This window comes from Barbus barbus, assembly GCF_936440315.1.
Source record: "Barbus barbus genome assembly, chromosome: 8".
In the NCBI taxonomy this organism is placed as follows: Eukaryota; Metazoa; Chordata; class Actinopteri; order Cypriniformes; family Cyprinidae; genus Barbus; species Barbus barbus.
In genome coordinates, this window is record NC_136736.1 from 9,107,201 (window position 1) to 9,123,985 (window position 16,785).

The 16,785-nt window shown below is 35.7% G+C and overlaps 2 protein-coding genes across 3 annotated transcripts; both read left to right on the forward strand.

Annotated features, from left to right (window-relative positions):
- The first annotated feature begins 140 nt into the window (after positions 1-140).
- Positions 141-3,027, forward strand: LOC306874102 (mitochondrial import inner membrane translocase subunit Tim10-like). The gene is made up of 2 exons (XM_079423863.1): positions 141-370; positions 2,407-3,027. The coding sequence occupies exons 1-2, from the start codon at positions 300-302 to the stop codon at positions 2,600-2,602; spliced, it is 267 nt and encodes an 88-aa protein (XP_079279989.1). The 5' UTR covers positions 141-299; the 3' UTR covers positions 2,603-3,027.
- Positions 3,028-4,889: 1,862 nt separating this feature from the next.
- On the forward strand, positions 4,890-15,742 carry LOC306873456 (protein unc-93 homolog B1-like). Of its 2 annotated transcripts, none has more exons than XM_079422766.1 (14): positions 4,890-5,070; positions 5,377-5,515; positions 6,893-7,034; positions 7,441-7,594; positions 7,889-8,050; positions 9,279-9,408; positions 9,636-9,729; positions 11,343-11,467; positions 12,165-12,347; positions 12,611-12,884; positions 12,975-13,093; positions 14,550-14,672; positions 14,936-15,205; positions 15,338-15,742. In XM_079422766.1, exons 2-13 carry the CDS (start codon positions 5,396-5,398, stop codon positions 15,185-15,187), a joined length of 1,878 nt encoding a protein of 625 aa, XP_079278892.1. In that variant the 5' UTR covers positions 4,890-5,070; positions 5,377-5,395; the 3' UTR covers positions 15,188-15,205; positions 15,338-15,742. The 2 variants fall into 2 exon arrangements, with proteins under 2 accessions (XP_079278892.1, XP_079278891.1); XM_079422765.1 differs by having other exon boundaries at positions 4,901-5,070; positions 5,348-5,515.
- The last annotated feature ends 1,043 nt before the right edge of the window (positions 15,743-16,785 follow it).

The following is a 16,785-nucleotide window of genomic DNA, read 5'->3' on the forward strand; positions in this document are numbered from 1 at the left end:
TTAAGAAATAAAAAAACTATACAATTAATAAAATCATTACACCCAATACTTCAATCAGAGCATAACTTCCTTCAGAAATGAAGAAGCTAACAGCAGTCATTTTGAATAGAAAACTTTATTGTCAGCGGAAGTACCAATTTGCTGGATGGATAGGATCCACGTGGGTACTTCTTCCGGTCAAGCGCGCTCACTGAAGGTTAAGCAAGCTGTCAGAGCTCTTTGTTGAACGGGACCCACGTGTTGTCCGGTGGGTTTTTAGCTAGGATACACCGAAAGGTGATTTGCAGAGATTTGCAGAGATGGACCCCATGAAAGCGCAGCAGCTCGCCGCAGAGCTGGAGGTTGAAATGATGGCTGACATGTATAACCGGTATGAAGCCTACGGTGGTCTTTGTAAATGTGTTAGAGCATGCTTTCTGTCAGATTACTCACGTTCTCGACATCTAACATACGAAATATATGAACTTGTGTAGTATGTTACGCTATTGAATAGTATACTGTCAGCGTAGTACTACAATCAGAGGCCATCGGCAGGCAACACGTTTTGTAATGCTGTTATTATATCTTATTTAGACACCAGGCTTTGCTCAGTATCAAATTCGATTATTAGACACGACAAAACTGGTCTTTTGCTTTACTATGCGTCGTGCAGTAACGATAGTCGTGACTTGATCTCCTGTCGTCTGAACCCTTGTCAGTTTAATGCGTTCAGTTATTAAAGCAGGTATCAGTAAAGTTACATTACTAGTATTACATTAAGCTGTATGCACTCAAATGTAGTTCAGTTCATCCTGTATATAATCGTACAGCTCGAATCATGTCTACCTTCTCTGGCCTCCAGACCAATCATTTTGAGTATATAAAAACGGAGTGTCTATTTACACTAAGTGCAAATAGCCCATCTTGTTGGCAAAAGATATGTACACTAACTCCGCCCACTAACGTGTGATTGGATTTGTCAACATTAAAAAAAGAAGTTAGTTCAACATCAGTGGCGTAGATGGTAAGGCGCATGCTTTTTGACGCGATCGACCCGAGTTCGAGCCCACCTTTTGCCAAACATTTTTTTCTCCCTTTTCAAATCTCATATCTCATCAGAAAGGCGTTTATTTTCAATAAAAATGAAGGAAATAATCAAAAAGTTGAAAATAAAGTATAGGGTAGGTGTAGGGAGGGCGTTATTGCCCCAATAAGGTGGCATCCATTTAATAAATTTGAATTAAAATTATAATTTACACTCAGTACGTTATTATTGCGTACTGTTTTATAATGTACTACAATACTGAGGTGCAGATAATTGCCACTATTTGCAATAAGTAGTATAAATAGCAGAAAATCTTGCTATTTTAACATAGTGTAAATATAATCTTATAGCTATTTGCACTTAGTGTAAATAGCATATTGTTAAAAAATGCTGCTATTTGCACTTGGTGTAAATAGCATCTGTCACTAAAAAAATATGCTATTTACACAAATTTTGCAAATAGCCGCTGCCATATAAAAATATCTCAAACTGTGAGCCTGTGCCCTTGAGATAAGCGTCTTAGATAGTGACTGTTTTGGAATTAGCAGAAGCACTTTTATAACAGGTGACTTTAAAAATAATAATTTGTGTTAAATGGCAAGTACTGTGTGCAACACAGCCTAAGCTGTATTATTAGATAATTAAAAGTTTCAGTGCATTGCATTCATTCCTGGTATGTAGCCTACTCTTTGTAGTAGGACTGCAATATTTGTTCTGAATCTGTTGATTATTTCTCTGTTAATCAGATGAAAAGCCAAATTTTATTTTATATATACATCACATCCTACAAATTGTATCTATGAAGCCTGTGCTATGCATAGCAAATTTACATTTAAAGTTAAAATCACAAAATTAAAAAAATGGAAAAATAAAAACAAAAGCACAGGCTTTGGTGGTAAGAGGCTGAATCTGAACAGTAATTATATCTATACCCCGTTACAAAATTCCCTTTACTGTTACTGCTCTCATAAAAAATACAATTACTTGTGCTACATGTAGCAATTTAATTATACATTTGCCATATCAAAATATATATTTTATTCAGAATTACTGCAGACATATAGCAGCTCAATCTATATCCATTTCAGTTGAGTTTTGTCCATAGAAATGCTGTATTTTTTAGTGCAAAATGGCAAGACTGGCTGTTTTCTGGATGTTTTTCTGCAAATGCGATTAATCAATCAAATTTGTCAGGTTTTTTTTTCTTAGCGATTTTTGTTGTTGTTGTTGTTGATGATTAATTGTTGCATACCTACTCTACAAAATAATAGCATGAATTAATAAAGATTATAGTACTTGAATCATTCATGAAGATGAACATTTCTGTGTTTCAATTAGATTGTGTATGATCTCATTTGTCCTGTGCTTTTTTCCTGCTGCAGAATGACCAGTGCATGTCACCGGAAATGTGTTCCTCCTCATTACACAGAGGCAGAACTTTCAAAGGGGGAAGCTGTGTGTCTGGACCGCTGTGTTGCCAAATACTTGGACTTACATGAGAGACTTGGTCGGAAGCTCACTGAGCTCTCTGTTCAGGATGAGGAGGTGATGAGGAAGGCTGCAGCGGGCACTGGATAGACCCCCTACAGACTCTAAGGGTGGTGATGAAGGCCTGTGGATGGGGTTTATGGGAAGAATGGGCACTGTGGACATCTAAAGGGGGATATCGGGCAGCATGGTTACGAATATAAACAATATAACATGAATATGAACAATATTGTGACAAATATTGATCCACTGATAGACATGCCACTAAAAAATCAAGACTTTTGGAAGGAGGTGGAATATATTTGCCCTACGAGTCATTGATAGTTTGTTGGCATGAACATTATTAACATCACATGAATAAAGCATTTGTCTGGGTAGGGAGATTTGTGAAGCATTGTGAAATGATGTCCTTGTGAACTTGTTTGAGACTTTGTTGACATTGTAATTTCTTACATTCTCTGTCATTTTACAAAGTGTACCTTTATTGCGCAATAGAATTAAAATGTTTACCATTCTGTTTCTCTTCTGACTCTTTCTTTAAAATGAGCAAAAACAGTGTGCTGTGTTATTTGATAAAATTGTGTCAGGATGGCTACCTGACAGTTGAGAATGTAGTTTTTTTATTTATATAAAGTCTCAGCTTCCAGACAATTTTAATGTGCTGACAGCATGTAACCAATGGACTGTCGGTATGCTAAAAAACAGTTTTTCAGGGAGAAGAGTCACTTAAATTCATCTTCCACTTATGTAACAAATTCTCAGTTTTCAATGAGACGTTTCCTGTTCGGTTTTGGTCACTATAGGTCACCATAAACTGGCATTTGTATGGAAAACAGCTGCTTGAAGATTCTTCATGGAAAAAAACAGCGTACAGTTTTGGAACAACGGAAGTATTAACAAAATTTTAATTTAGGGGGTAAACCGTTCATAATGGTAATTGTTCTATTTACAAAGGCACTTGTATTTCAAAGGCACTTATATGCAATCAATCACGTGTAAAAGACGGTGCCTAGTAACACTGGTGTGTTGACTGCAATGTTATTTTTCTTCATTATTAAGTTCCTTTCACAGACTTTGAGCAAGAGAAGGCAAACAGGCCGCCTTTCAACTGCCTTGTGTCTAGGGTTGTGCGATAATATCGTAATTGTTGTTTTAATGATGTGCAATTTGACATTATCGAGTATTTTGCAAAAACCAAACAACACGGAGTGCACGCATACATTACTGATGAAGCCTAGACTAGAGCGCGTGCGCGAGTGTGTTCTTTCACTGCATGATTCAGTCTATGAAAATGCATTAAGAAAGATAACATAATTCAAGATATTAGGGCAGAAAATTTATATAATTTCATATAGTTACAAATCACACGAAGAGTGCCATTTTTTTCTTCAAAAATCAGCATGATGACACATGTGATATTGATTTTATACAACAGTTCAATAAACAATAAATTCATATTAAGAGATTTACGTTTTAGACACCATATTGCCTGTTTTTGCTCTATTTCGCCGACAAAAAAATTATTCCAAACAGCTACAGCACTGTTTTGCCTCTGGTAACCACACACGGAAGAACCAAGTGTTCCCAAACTTTTGAATGGGGTTATTTTAATAATTTCAGCTATTTTTTTTATTTATTTTTTGTCTTGTGGACAATATGTAAAATCTATTATGGAAAATATCTTACTCAGGACAGTACTAAATAAAAAATAGCATGCATTTTGGAACATGACAGTGTTTCTTTCCTGAATGAATCAACCGTTTAAATGATTCGGTTCAATCACAATGATTCATTTGTTAACAGTGACGTGCTGTCACCTGCTGGCGATTTAATTTCACATTTAAAGTATATTTTTTCATTTTTGATCAATGTTTAAAATATCAAAACATTATGCATTTGTAACTGCACTCCATGTCCCTCTGAGGTGCATTAAATAGTATGTAAATGCATCTAAATACCACTTCAGAAGCAACTTCTGCAAAGATTAATTTTGTTGATACTGGTTTCATTCGTTTAGTAACAGCGTAAATGTCTTATTATTCTAATTGACTGATTAAATGTAACAATTTGACTCAAAAGATGCACACTTTTAGAAAAAAAAAAGGATTTATTAACGGTAAAAATGCCCATAAAAGCTAAAAATCAAGTTAAACTTATGAAAAGATTCATTTCTGTTCACTGATGTGAACTGAACACACAGAATATCAACAATATCAAAAACTGCAGCTGTCCACAACAGTAGTCAGATATCAGCACAATAACACACTCGGCTAATTATCGTTATCGAAAAAATCCCCAAAAATACCGAGATATCATTTTTTTGTCAATATCGCACACTCCTAATTGTGTCACATGTGAATAGCCCACATTTCAAGGCACTATCCCTTTAAGAAAATGGGGAACTAGGTAGAAAACTTTCATTTCCTTCTCTGTTTTCTTAATAAAACCTACAGGCAACTGTTTATGCCAAAGTTTCATTAGAGGCTCCTTAACGCTAAGTTACGCTAATCTTTTAAACGACTTTGCAGCCTATAGCGACGTTCATCGTTTCCACTTCGGTGAGTTATATTTGCTCTTAGTTAATGCTTAATGTTTACTTCGCTTCAAGCTTCCTTACATAATACAACATTACCTATAAATGCGTTAAAAAGTCGTTGTGTTATCGTGTCGTTGTCGTTTTGTACACCTGTAGTACAAATAAACTTGTTTTTATTAACGCCAGGAACAAGTTTATGTAATATTTCATTCAAGATTACAGGCTCACAGTCGCCACAGTTTTCTATTATTCTCCTCCTCCTTTGCTGTCACTCATTGTGTTTTGTTTTATGTTTGAAGTGGTGTTTTACCTGCATTGCTGCGGTGAGAGAGCAGCGCGGCCGGCAGATGGCAGCAGTGATCACTGAGGATAACGTCTACAGCGAGGCTGAGGTGAACGGAGCGCCCCCTGCTGATGGACAGGATCAAGTGCAGCCGCCCGCTCCTGAGCCAAACATTCAGGGACAGGTAGCAGCAGTAGTCTTCCAGCGTGTAGGCTAGGACATATATCAGAAGTATTGCTTAAAACATTTTGTTAACTAAATAATCTACAGAATAAATAATTGACCACTGTTGATTTTATGATTCCAGAATTTTGTTTTTCTTTAAAAACAGTGGTCTGGGGGACATTTAATAAGAAATCTTTTAATTAAGTTAAATATTCTTGCTGACTTCTAATTTTTTTTCTTTTTCTTTAAATACTCAGAAGTTATATTTGCGAATTAAATATTCTGATGTCAAGTTCAAAAGTCTAAAGTCCGTTTTATATTTATTACAACATTTTCTTTACAAATTACATTACTGTTCACAAGTTTTTGAAATATTTTAAAGAAGTATTTTATATTCTCCAAGGCTAAATTTATTTTAAAAAACAAATACATTCAAAACTGTAATATTGTGAAATATTATTACAATTTAAAATAACTTTTTTCTATGTCAATATATGTGACCCTGGAACACAAAACCAGTTGTAAGGGTCAATTTTTGGAAATAGAGATTTATACACCATCTGAAAGCTGAATAAATAAGCTTTCCGTTGATGTGGGGTTTGCTAGGATAGGAGATCCTATAACTATTTGAAAGTCTACAAAAAAATCGAAATATTGAGAAAATCGCCTATAAAGTTGTCCAAATTAAGTCCTCAGCAATGCATATTACTAATCAAAAATTAAGTTTTAATATATTTACGGTAAGAAATTTACAAAATATCTTCATGGAACATGATCTTTACTTAATATCCTAACGATTTTTGGCATAAAAGAAAAATTGATCATTTTGACCCGTACAATGTATTTTTGGCTATTGCTACAAATATTCCTGTGCTACTTAAGACTAGTTTTGGGGTCCAGGGTTACATATATTAAAACATAATTTATTCCTGTGCTGGCATAGCTGATTTTTCAGCAGCCATTCCTCTGGTCTTTAGTGTCGCATGATCCTTCAGAAATCATCCTAATATGCTGACTTTCTGATCAAGAAATATTTCTTATTATTCTCAATGTTGAAAACAATTGTGCTGCTCAATATTTTTGTGCAAACTGTGATACAATTTTTTTCAGGATTCTTTGATGAATAGAAAATTCATTTATTTGATATATTTATTTTTGTAACATTCTAAATGACACTTTGATCAATATAATGTGTCCTTGCTGCATAAAAGAACATTTTATTGACTCTAGACTTTTAAAAAGTACGTATATTATCAGCATAACACCTCGAGTAAAAAGTTGAATTTTTTGAAAACCCTGAAACTTTATTTATGTCCATGTATAAAAGAAGGAAAAAAAAAACAATCTCGAATTTTCAGTGTGGTCTCAGACTTTTGGACCTTTCCTCTCCTGACAGGTGGAGGAGTTTCTCGGCCCACATCCTGACTACGATGAGGAGGAGGAGGAGCGCAAGTACTACAGACGAAAGAGGCTGGGTGTAGTGAAGAACGTGGTGGGGGCCAGTTGCGGAGGAATGATCATCTATAGCGTTTACATGGGTCAGCCATTGCGCATCACACACCACAGGCACACAACATGATTCAGTCCAGTGATGACCTCATACTCCTCAAAGTCTGCATGCTGCTTTATAAAAAGATCTTAACTCTAAATACGACACTGAGTAGGACTCTACTTATGTCACACTGTTGTGTCAGTGTGATTTCATTATGCACTGTGCAAATGAATATGACATGCTTTGTGGATGGCATACTTCACTGACTCTTCACTCTTTTGGCCATTTTTAGCAAGTTCATTGGCATGCACACACACACAGATGTCTCATTTGGTCTGAGACTGTGAAATCGAGGAACAGCTGACAAATCTGGGACATCTAGTCACATGCCAAAAACAAAAGAAGGTTTTTAGAGAGTTGTGCATGTTTCATAATGAGCTGTTTCTTTGTAGGTCTGTTACAGATGCAGTTAATTCTGCACTACGATGAGACGTATAGAGAGGTCAAGTATGGCACCTTGGGGCTGGAGGATATCGACAACAAAATGCTGATGGGCATCAACGTTACACCTATTGTCGGCCTGCTCTACACGCCGCTGCTCATTAGGTTGAGTTTATGTCTTTCCTTGCATTTCTCTTTTGTTTCGTAATGCTCATACAACCTACGCTTTTCCGTTTTGCTCATTTAGTTTGGTTCTTTGGATGTTTGTCACCCGCCGCCACAGTTATTAGCGGCGCTTCTACTGTTCATCTACTGTCCACTTAATGCTTGAGCAGATTTGGCACCAAAGGTCTTCTCACACCCGTGGTGTTAACTAAAAACACCGGGTGATAATTACAGTCCAGTAATCCCACACCCTTTATTTTCCAGTTTAATTGTTTTTCTCAATTTGTTTCTCAGATTTCTTGGCACTAAGTGGATGATGTTCTTGGCATCAGGCATTTATGCTCTCTTTGTTTCAACCAATTATTGGGAGCGATATTACACACTTGTACCATCAGCTGTGGCCATCGGTGTTGTGATTGTTCCTCTTTGGGCGTCACTGGGAAACTACATCACCAGGTGAGGGTGTTCAGAAGCTGAAGGTGCACGGATCAGTGATGTATTATATTGTTTGAACGTTTGAGGAAGAAATTAATGTTTGTATTGAGCAAGTGTGCTTTAAATTTATCAATAGTAGCAGTATATTCAACAAAGAATCCTGCAAAATGTATATTAAGCAGCACATCCTTTTTGTCACCGTTATGTTAAGTAATGTTTCACCAAGCATATTAGAATGATTTCTGAAGGATCATGTGACACTATAGACTGCTGTAATGATGCTGAAAATTCAGTTTAACATCACAGGAAATAATAACATTTTTAAATATATTAAAATAGAAAACGGTGATTTTAAATTGTAGTAATATTTCACAATTTTGGTGTTTTTAATAAGAGACTTCTTTCAGAAGCATTTAAAAAACATACAGAATTTTTGAACGATGGTGTATGTGTCAGTCATTTTTAAGCATATTGCTATTTTACTGGAAGTTTACAGTATTTTGTTCTACTTCTCAATTTTCCACAAATTTATTCAGCATAATTCCGCAAAATAAAAGCAAAACTGAAGATGCAGCTGTGATGCACAATTTATCAGTACTATATTGATTATTGGCCAATATCAGAGATTTTTGAATATATATTTTGCAGTTACTGGCCATAACATGAAAACAATTACTGGTTAATTGGTTTCGAGCTGAATTGTAATAGTGGTGAATCCTTTGCTGTGTAATATTTTTGATACAGAAAAACTGACCTTCTAACACTAGCATTTTTTATTCTTTTTCTATTCTATCTATTTGTTTTCTTTTTATTTATTATTAAAAAAAACCTTGTTATGTGTACTGCATTAGACTAACCTGGACTTGTCACAGCATTTACATATTATTACTCTTTTGTTGGTTTAATTGCATCTATTGTCTTCATTTGTAAGTCGCTTTGGATAAAAGCATCTGCTAAATAACTAAATGTAAAATGATCCCAGTTCTGTTGGAGAAACTATAGCCATTTGTAGGATAATTTCCAATATTGCAACATCGACTCAACAAAGCAGCACTGTGAATTTGGTAGACAGGGAAACCTGTTTGGTCATTATTTTTCAGATTATGCATTTAGCAATTCTCAGTTATACCGACTCACATTGTCTTAGCATAAACAAAAGCTCACTACTCAGTTATTGAGTCTTGAAAATACAATAACAGTTAACTAACTCCCCACCCACTCCCTCCTCTTTGTTTTGTGTGGTTATCAGAATGGCCCAGCAGTATTATGAGTATGTGAACTATAAGGACGAACATGTCCAGGAGCAGAAGAAGCCCCCCAAAGGAGCCTTCCATTCTTACATCATCATTTTCCAGTCCGTCTTCTACATCATTTTCCATGTGAGTAAAAATGCTCCGTTTAAGGCACTTACACTAAAATGTGTGAAATGCTGTAAGTTGCAGTAATTCTGTAATAGTTAACCTTTGATTAGTTGTGTTTTCCCCTGAAGTATTTCTATGTGTTCACAGCTGCGTGTGTGTGTGTCAGATACCGGCTGCATGTGTGGGTTTGTGCATTAATATGCAGCTATTTATAGCGTTAACTCTGTCTCTCTTCTCTCCTGCAGCTGAGTTTCGTGTTTGCCGAGTTCCCCATGGTGCTGTTCCTCAATAAATATCTGAATGATTACAAACACACTCTCTACAAAGTCACACAGTGTGGTAAAATCCTCTCTCTCGATCTTGCCCTCTTTTTAGCTATAAACGCTTACACTTTAAAGGCTCATGTGTTATTCACAGATTGAGCAGCTGTTCAGTATGGTATTTACGTTAGTTCTCATATCCTTTAGTGAAGTTTTCACATGCTTGATGCATAATGTACAACTAAGAATAGTCAAAAAAGACTTATGAATACTTAAGACTTTCAAAACTGAAGTGCTTGCTGCGCTTACTGGAGAAACTTAAAAAGGTATTCACTTTAAAAAGGTCTTTTAAAGGGGTTATAACACCTATAAAAATAAAAACCACCACATTAAACATAAGGTATACAAAAGTATAAATATTTATAAGGGAGCAACAGGACATCAAAACAAAAACTGACACTAGAAAACCAATATAACACCTCAACAGCTTGAATACCAACCAGACTTGCTAGGAAAATGAGTAACCAACGGCAGGAAAAGAACAATATCAGTATGAGATTCATTCAAATATTTATCAGTAAGATTTTTGTAAAAAACGTTGTTTTTTTCCTATGCTCACCAAGGCTGCATTTACTTGATCAAAATACAGTAAAAACAATATTTTCTATATTTTAATATATTTTAAAATGTAGTTTATTCCTGTGATGGCAAAGCTGAATTTTCAGTAGTCATTACTCCAGTGTCACATGATCCTTCAGAAAACATTGTAATATGCTGATTTGATGCTGCTTATTATTTTCATGAAGAAAAAAAATGCACTGACCCAAAATTTTGAATGTTTGGCATTTGAAAAACTCACTTTTTTCTTTTTCTTTTTATAAACCAATATATGGATGGTTCATAATTAAGAAACAAAATTAACAACACATATTTGGACTATTATTTTGTTGTTGTCAGATGTTAGTGAATCATGTTCATAAGTAATGCATTAAAGAATAGTAAAATTCACTCTAGAATAATATATTTCTAGATGCTACTTGGTTTATTTTTTCTTTCTAATTAATTTAAATGAATACATTATGTATATGTAGTATGGCCTTAGCAGTGTCCAAGTACTTAAATCATTACCTCTACTACATTTACTTAATTACAAAAGAAATTTACCTCAATAAACTCCATTTAACACCAAAGAAAATAGTTAAAAAATAGGATTAAAATCATCTTGAAGGCATTCTAGTTTCATGTCTTAATAATGAGAAGATAGCTTGCAAAATAAAATAAAATGTGACCAGAATATTTACAGTTGAACAAATCAGTCATTTGTCAAGTAGAAACTTCACACTTCTGACTTCCTGCAAACCGGGGCGTCAGCACATCTGCTCCTCAGGGCTCTGCTGTGTCTGGCTCTTCCTAGCTCTCAGCAAAGATGACGATAACAGTTTTTTTTTTAAACCAGCATTTGAAATGGCCAAATCACGCCAAATCACCAGCAGCACTGCTTTACATGGAAAGTCACCCACTTGCCATATTGTGTAGAGTAAAACACTGTATAGAGAAAGAAGCAGTTTGAAGTCTGAAGTCTTTAAGAAATGTATGCATGTAGACCTAAAATGTAATATAAAACCGTCTTGCAGTCTTGTACGATGCATTATTTTCTCTTGTCTCATCTTATCTTCTCTCTCTCTCTCTCAGGAGCCTCCGGGAAAGGGGTGATAGAGAATTTAAATAAGACAGTTTTGGTCAGCTTGCCTCGCTCTCTGCTACTTATCGAGGTGGAGAGTGTGCTCATGGGGGCAGCATTCCTCGCCATGCTTATCGTAAGACTGTCATCATCATCATCACTATGACGTCTCTATCCTCCACATCACCTTAAAAAATAAGATTATATCAGTCTGTAGTCAACAGCAATTTGATCTTGACAGTCCTTTCACATAGATATTTCACACTGAACCAGATTAGGATTGTTATTTTGTTTTGAGTAAATCAAGTGATAATTGAAAAAAGTTATCTTTCACCCAGAAATGAAAATCTTTTATATAGCCTCATGCTATTCTGAACACTTAACAGTTGTTTAACGTGTCCTTGTTACACATTACATGTATTTACTAAAGAAATAACAGTAAAGTATGCATAATTACAAGTAATTAGTAAGTAGTACAATAATGTACAATAATGATTTAAAATAAAAATCTAACAACACAAGTTGTGTGGAAGGAAAAGAAGAATTTGGTTCAGGGTTCAGTAATCACTATTAAAATATATAATAATGCCCATGCTGCATAAAAAGTCAAATATGTTTTAAATTAATTATGCTTTACGTCTGGTTTGATATCAGCAACATATATTTTGGACTGTTCCTCACAGAACGTTATCATGTTTTATCATATAGTGCACGAGTGGTATGAACTGCTCATAATTCATTGAACTTCACCTTTCCTGTTCCACTTTAAACAAGAATTTTCATTTTGGAGTGAACTGCCCCTTTTAACAATGTGCTGCCAATGTTCCTAATAGTTCCTGGTGTTGTGTGGAGCTGCATATCGGCCTACTGAGGAGATTGACCTCCGCAGCATCGGCTGGGGGAACATCTTCCAGCTGCCCTTCAAGCACTTACGAGACTACCGTCTCCGTCTGCTCTGTCCATTCTTCATCTACTCTGGCTTTGAAGCGCTCTTCGCCGTCCAGGGACTCATACTGGTGAGAAAAATAGACTTTGTAGCTGAAATACACAGGTAAATTTTGAATACCAAAAGTCACACAGTGTCAGCTCTCAGCACTGAGTATTTTTTAGCTTAACAATACAGTTTTTGGTTGCTGTTCTGCAATATTAAGCACCTACGGAGACACTGCAAGTAAACCAATTTGCCTGCTATTTAGGTTAATTAAGCTATTAAAGGAACAGCATGCAATCACTCATTTCCTAAACAGATTTTCTCAGTTTTTATGCTTGTCTTTCTCAGTCATATGGAGTGTGTGCAGTAGGGATGGAGAAGCTGTGGTTGTTAGTTATGGTGTATGGTTTGTCATCCTCCATCTGTTCGGGCCTGGCCCTGACGCTGCTGCGCTTGCCCAGGCCGATTATTCTTCTGGTGGGCGCCTTCGTGCACTTTGTACTAATTATAGCCCTTATGTGCTGGTCGCCCCAACCACGAGAGCCTAGCTATCTTCCGTATCTGTTGGTGCTCATCGCCCTCTGGGGTCTGGGCACTGCGCTCAACAAGACTGGACTGAGCAGTGAGTACAAGTGCCTTTTCCACATTAAGCTTACACCCATTTCAAGATTGCACAAACATCAATGATATAACGCAACGTTGTTGTGTGTAGCTCTGCTGGGGATGCTGTATGAAGACAAGGAGCGACTAGACTTTGTTTATACCATCTACCACTGGTGGCAGGCTATTGCAATCTTCATCGTCTATCTTTGGTCTGCATTGCCTATGCGGGTAAAGCCTTTATTTTTTTGTAAGTTTTGACTGCATACTTTGAATGTACTGTAACAGGACACCAGGCAAATAAAGAATTTGCTTTTTTATTTACAAAATGTTCAGTTACGTCAATTATGGTTCCAACATGTCACTTGAAGCAAAATAAAGTGCATAAATCCATCATAAAAAGTACTCCACATGGATAATGAATGCTTTCTGAAGTGAATCGATGCATTTGTGTAAAAATAATATCTATATTTAAAACTTTCTCTGTGTTTACGAGAGAGTGGCGTTCCAGGTGATGACACAGGTTGTAGGCGTAGAGTAAGCTCCACTATAAACCTTGGAAGAGCCAGGTTATTTTTTAATAGAAAAAGTAGGAAAAAGTCATAAATACTTAGGATGGCTTGAGAATGAATAAATCATGGGGTGATTTTCATTTTTGGGTGAACTATCCCTTTAAATCTCAGAAACCATAAGCATTAATATTAAATAACAAATTTCAATGTATCTGTTTTAGAGTCCTGAAATTGATCATATAGTCAAAACTACATTTTAGACATTGTCACATGAGAATGATTAAATAAATACAGTAATGTACGCTTCTCAGTTAATTTCAGATTGGATATACTGTAAGTAACTAGAAGTTTAAGGGAGTCAGTTGTGAGCTTAATAACAACTTGAATTAATGAATGATTTAAACAAGCTATTTTAAAGCTGTTTCATGAATCCTTTTGACTAAAGATGCCTGATTTATCCCTGTTTAAAGCCTTTCGGTCATTTTAGTAGGAACCCACATGATCATAAGGATGAAAAATTTCCCCCCTGCAGATCTCGCATCGGGTTCAGTTAGTCATGCAAATTTGCGACATTGGCCAACAGACAGTTATTTGGTTCGAAATTTACCTTTATGTGAGTTGTGCTTTTTATATATCACTACACTATAATTGACAATTTACAATGGACTATTTTTGTCCACAAACTTTTGCTAATGTAACCGCATTTTAACTTTAAAAAAACGTGATGAATAAGGGTTTTTAGTTTGAGAATTGGTCATCACACTGTTATTGAGCACAGAAAACACTGAGATCTAATCAAACACATTAAACTGTTGTCAAATGCTTTTTGTTGCACTTTGGTGGTGTTTAGACATAGACTGGAGTTCTGTCTAAAGGAGCGACTACATGAGTGATATTTCAGCAAACTTTTGATATATGAAGCACAGTTCACACAGGAGTTCCTTCAAACCAAGCAGCTTTCATTTGCGTGACTAACATGAACATTGCGAATTCTGCACTGGGGGCTTTTTCACACTCGTGTGAAACTCCCGACAGCACAGACTCCTGTTGAAGTGACTGGATTTTGTTCATGAAATTCTATTAAATATGTTGAGATGTATTTAAAAAATTTTGTTTACACAAAAATCGATGTTTAAGAATAGTGAGCTGAACATTGTCTCTGGTCTCTTTTTAAGGCGAAGCTTGGACTCCTACTCTTAGCTCTCATAGTGGCATGTTTCTGCTACGTGCAGATGGAGCGTCGCCTTGCGAAGAAGATTCCGTTTAGGTTGCCCCGGATTCCCCGTCCACGACACAAGGTAATTTAGCTATTAATGTGTCCCTATAGGCTTTAAAGTGATTTTATATAAGAAACAACCTCGTCTGTGTCTTCTGTTAATGTTAGAAGTAGAATTAATTTATTCTGTAAAATATAAAATTGAAGTTTCCAGGTTCAAAACTACTTGACAGAACCTGTCGATTACCACAGACAATAATTTTGACTCCGTTCTCTATTTGGATTATCATACTTCCATATCACTCTCATTGCTAATGTCTTACATTACTATCCTGTTCCTCAAAGGTCAAAGGTTACCGATACCTTGAGGAAGAAAATTCTGATGAATCCGACACAGACTTTAGTGATGCTGATGCTGATGAGAATGATGAGGAAGAGAGAAGGTTGGTTGAGGAGGACAGAAATACAGACAACGATTCCCAGGGTTCACCGGGACCGGAGAGGAGTGGGGTTAGGGACCGCAAGAAAAAACACGACAATGCTGCCTACGAACAGGCAGGAGAGAGAGAGGACTATGTCCAACACATGAGGGACTAGAGAAGGAGAGGTGAAAAGGTACGATTGGGGATTGGAAAGGGATGAGAGGAAGTTGTAAAATATTGAATAGCCAGATTGAAAGAGAAGCGATGGTATGGGAAACGTTTACTCACTTTTATATTAAATAAGGCTTTTTTTTTCTTTGGAAAGGAAAAGTGTGGGCCACCGATGGAAGAAATGAAGGTCAGAAAGTAGTTCACAGTAAAAAAAAAAAAGATAGTAGAAGTGAACCAAGCATTGCATTGAAATGGGAAGTGAAAAGAGGAAACTGCAGATACCTTGTAAGGTTAGATGGTTTGTTGCCATAGAAATGGATATTCTCCATTTTGAACTTGGTCAAGGTGATGTACTCGAGTTGTGTATTTCATTCTAATTCTTTTCTGTGCACTGTAATTCTTTATCCAGTTCATATCTGTTTTCCTCATTGTAACTGAAGAACCAAAGTTCTCTCCATTTTTAAAAAGTGTTACATTTAATTTTCTTATATGATGTTATAAAACCAGATTTAAATTTGTAATAAACATAAAATAGAGGTGATATATGATTTAAAATGCTACTTTTGCCCATTTTTGAAATTTTTAAACCAATGTATGATGTGCTAGAATGTGAAAAACCATAATACTGCAGCTCTTTTATTTAGAGTTTGCAGTGTTTCTTTCATCTGCATTGGATAAGGTATTTTATGCAGTGATATTCTTAGGGGCCATTCACACAGAATTCAATTTTAGCACTTTTCCATTGTATTTTTCTTTTTTTTTAATGTAAACATGCGCTAGATGGACTTTAGTGCAAGACAAAGCAATTAGTGCATGACACTGCATTCTAAAAATGCAGTACTCAAGTTAAAATAAGTTAGGCAGGGCAGTGGAATGAAAATATTTTAACTTGAGCTGCGTTTTATTTTAGTTTTTCACATTTACCACTTTTCGGGTGAATTTTTCGTAGGTGAAATCAAGTTATTTCAATAGGAATACATGTTATTTCTTGTGAGGGTGAAATATTTCCCCAAGCAGATTTTGAAACTGGTTTAAGTTGGTTAAGTTTAACTGGTTAAGATGCTGCAAAAGATGCAAGACTCTAGCGCACTGCAACAGCCAAAAAATGTTTACGTGAACAGTGGGATGTAATAATGCATTCTCTGTGAACTGCCCCATGTGAGTTTGGATTTCAGACAAAAAGAAATAGAGCATATATAGACGCTATGGTACAATTTGCTCTGAATAGTGGTCAATCAGGATTTTTCTACCCAAAATAAGAATGGGAAAATTTTAAAAATAATGATTTTTTTTTTATATACCTTCACTGGTCCCCAGCATTGCAACCTTATTGTGTATTAGTGCCTTATTGCTGACATAAAAAAATGACTATATCTAATATATTGAATATATTGAAACACCTGCAGTGATTTGCAGGTGTTTCAAGTCTTAGCTGTTATATTAGGATTTTTTTAGGATGTTTTATATACATGTAATCTGAAATCATAAAAAAAATGAGTACTATTACAATCTTTTTGCAAACAGGCATAAAGACAAAGATGCTAGTTTGAGGTGAGTATGTTTTTATTAGTCAACCGTTGTCCTCCTCTCCTCCGAATGGTC

Bases quoted from the DNA above. Each gene is read 5' to 3' on its own strand.
- LOC306873456 (XM_079422766.1), top strand. From the start codon at position 5,396: ATGGCAGCAGTGATCACTGAGGATAACGTCTACAGCGAGGCTGAGGTG. The intron at 7,035-7,440 runs GTCAGCCATTGC...GTTTCTTTGTAG, and splicing joins CATCTATAGCGTTTACATGG to GTCTGTTACAGATGCAGTTA. The intron at 12,885-12,974 runs GTGAGTACAAGT...TGTTGTGTGTAG, and splicing joins CAACAAGACTGGACTGAGCA to CTCTGCTGGGGATGCTGTAT.
- LOC306874102 (XM_079423863.1), top strand. From the start codon at position 300: ATGGACCCCATGAAAGCGCAGCAGCTCGCCGCAGAGCTGGAGGTTGAA. The intron at 371-2,406 runs GTATGAAGCCTA...TTCCTGCTGCAG, and splicing joins ATGGCTGACATGTATAACCG to AATGACCAGTGCATGTCACC.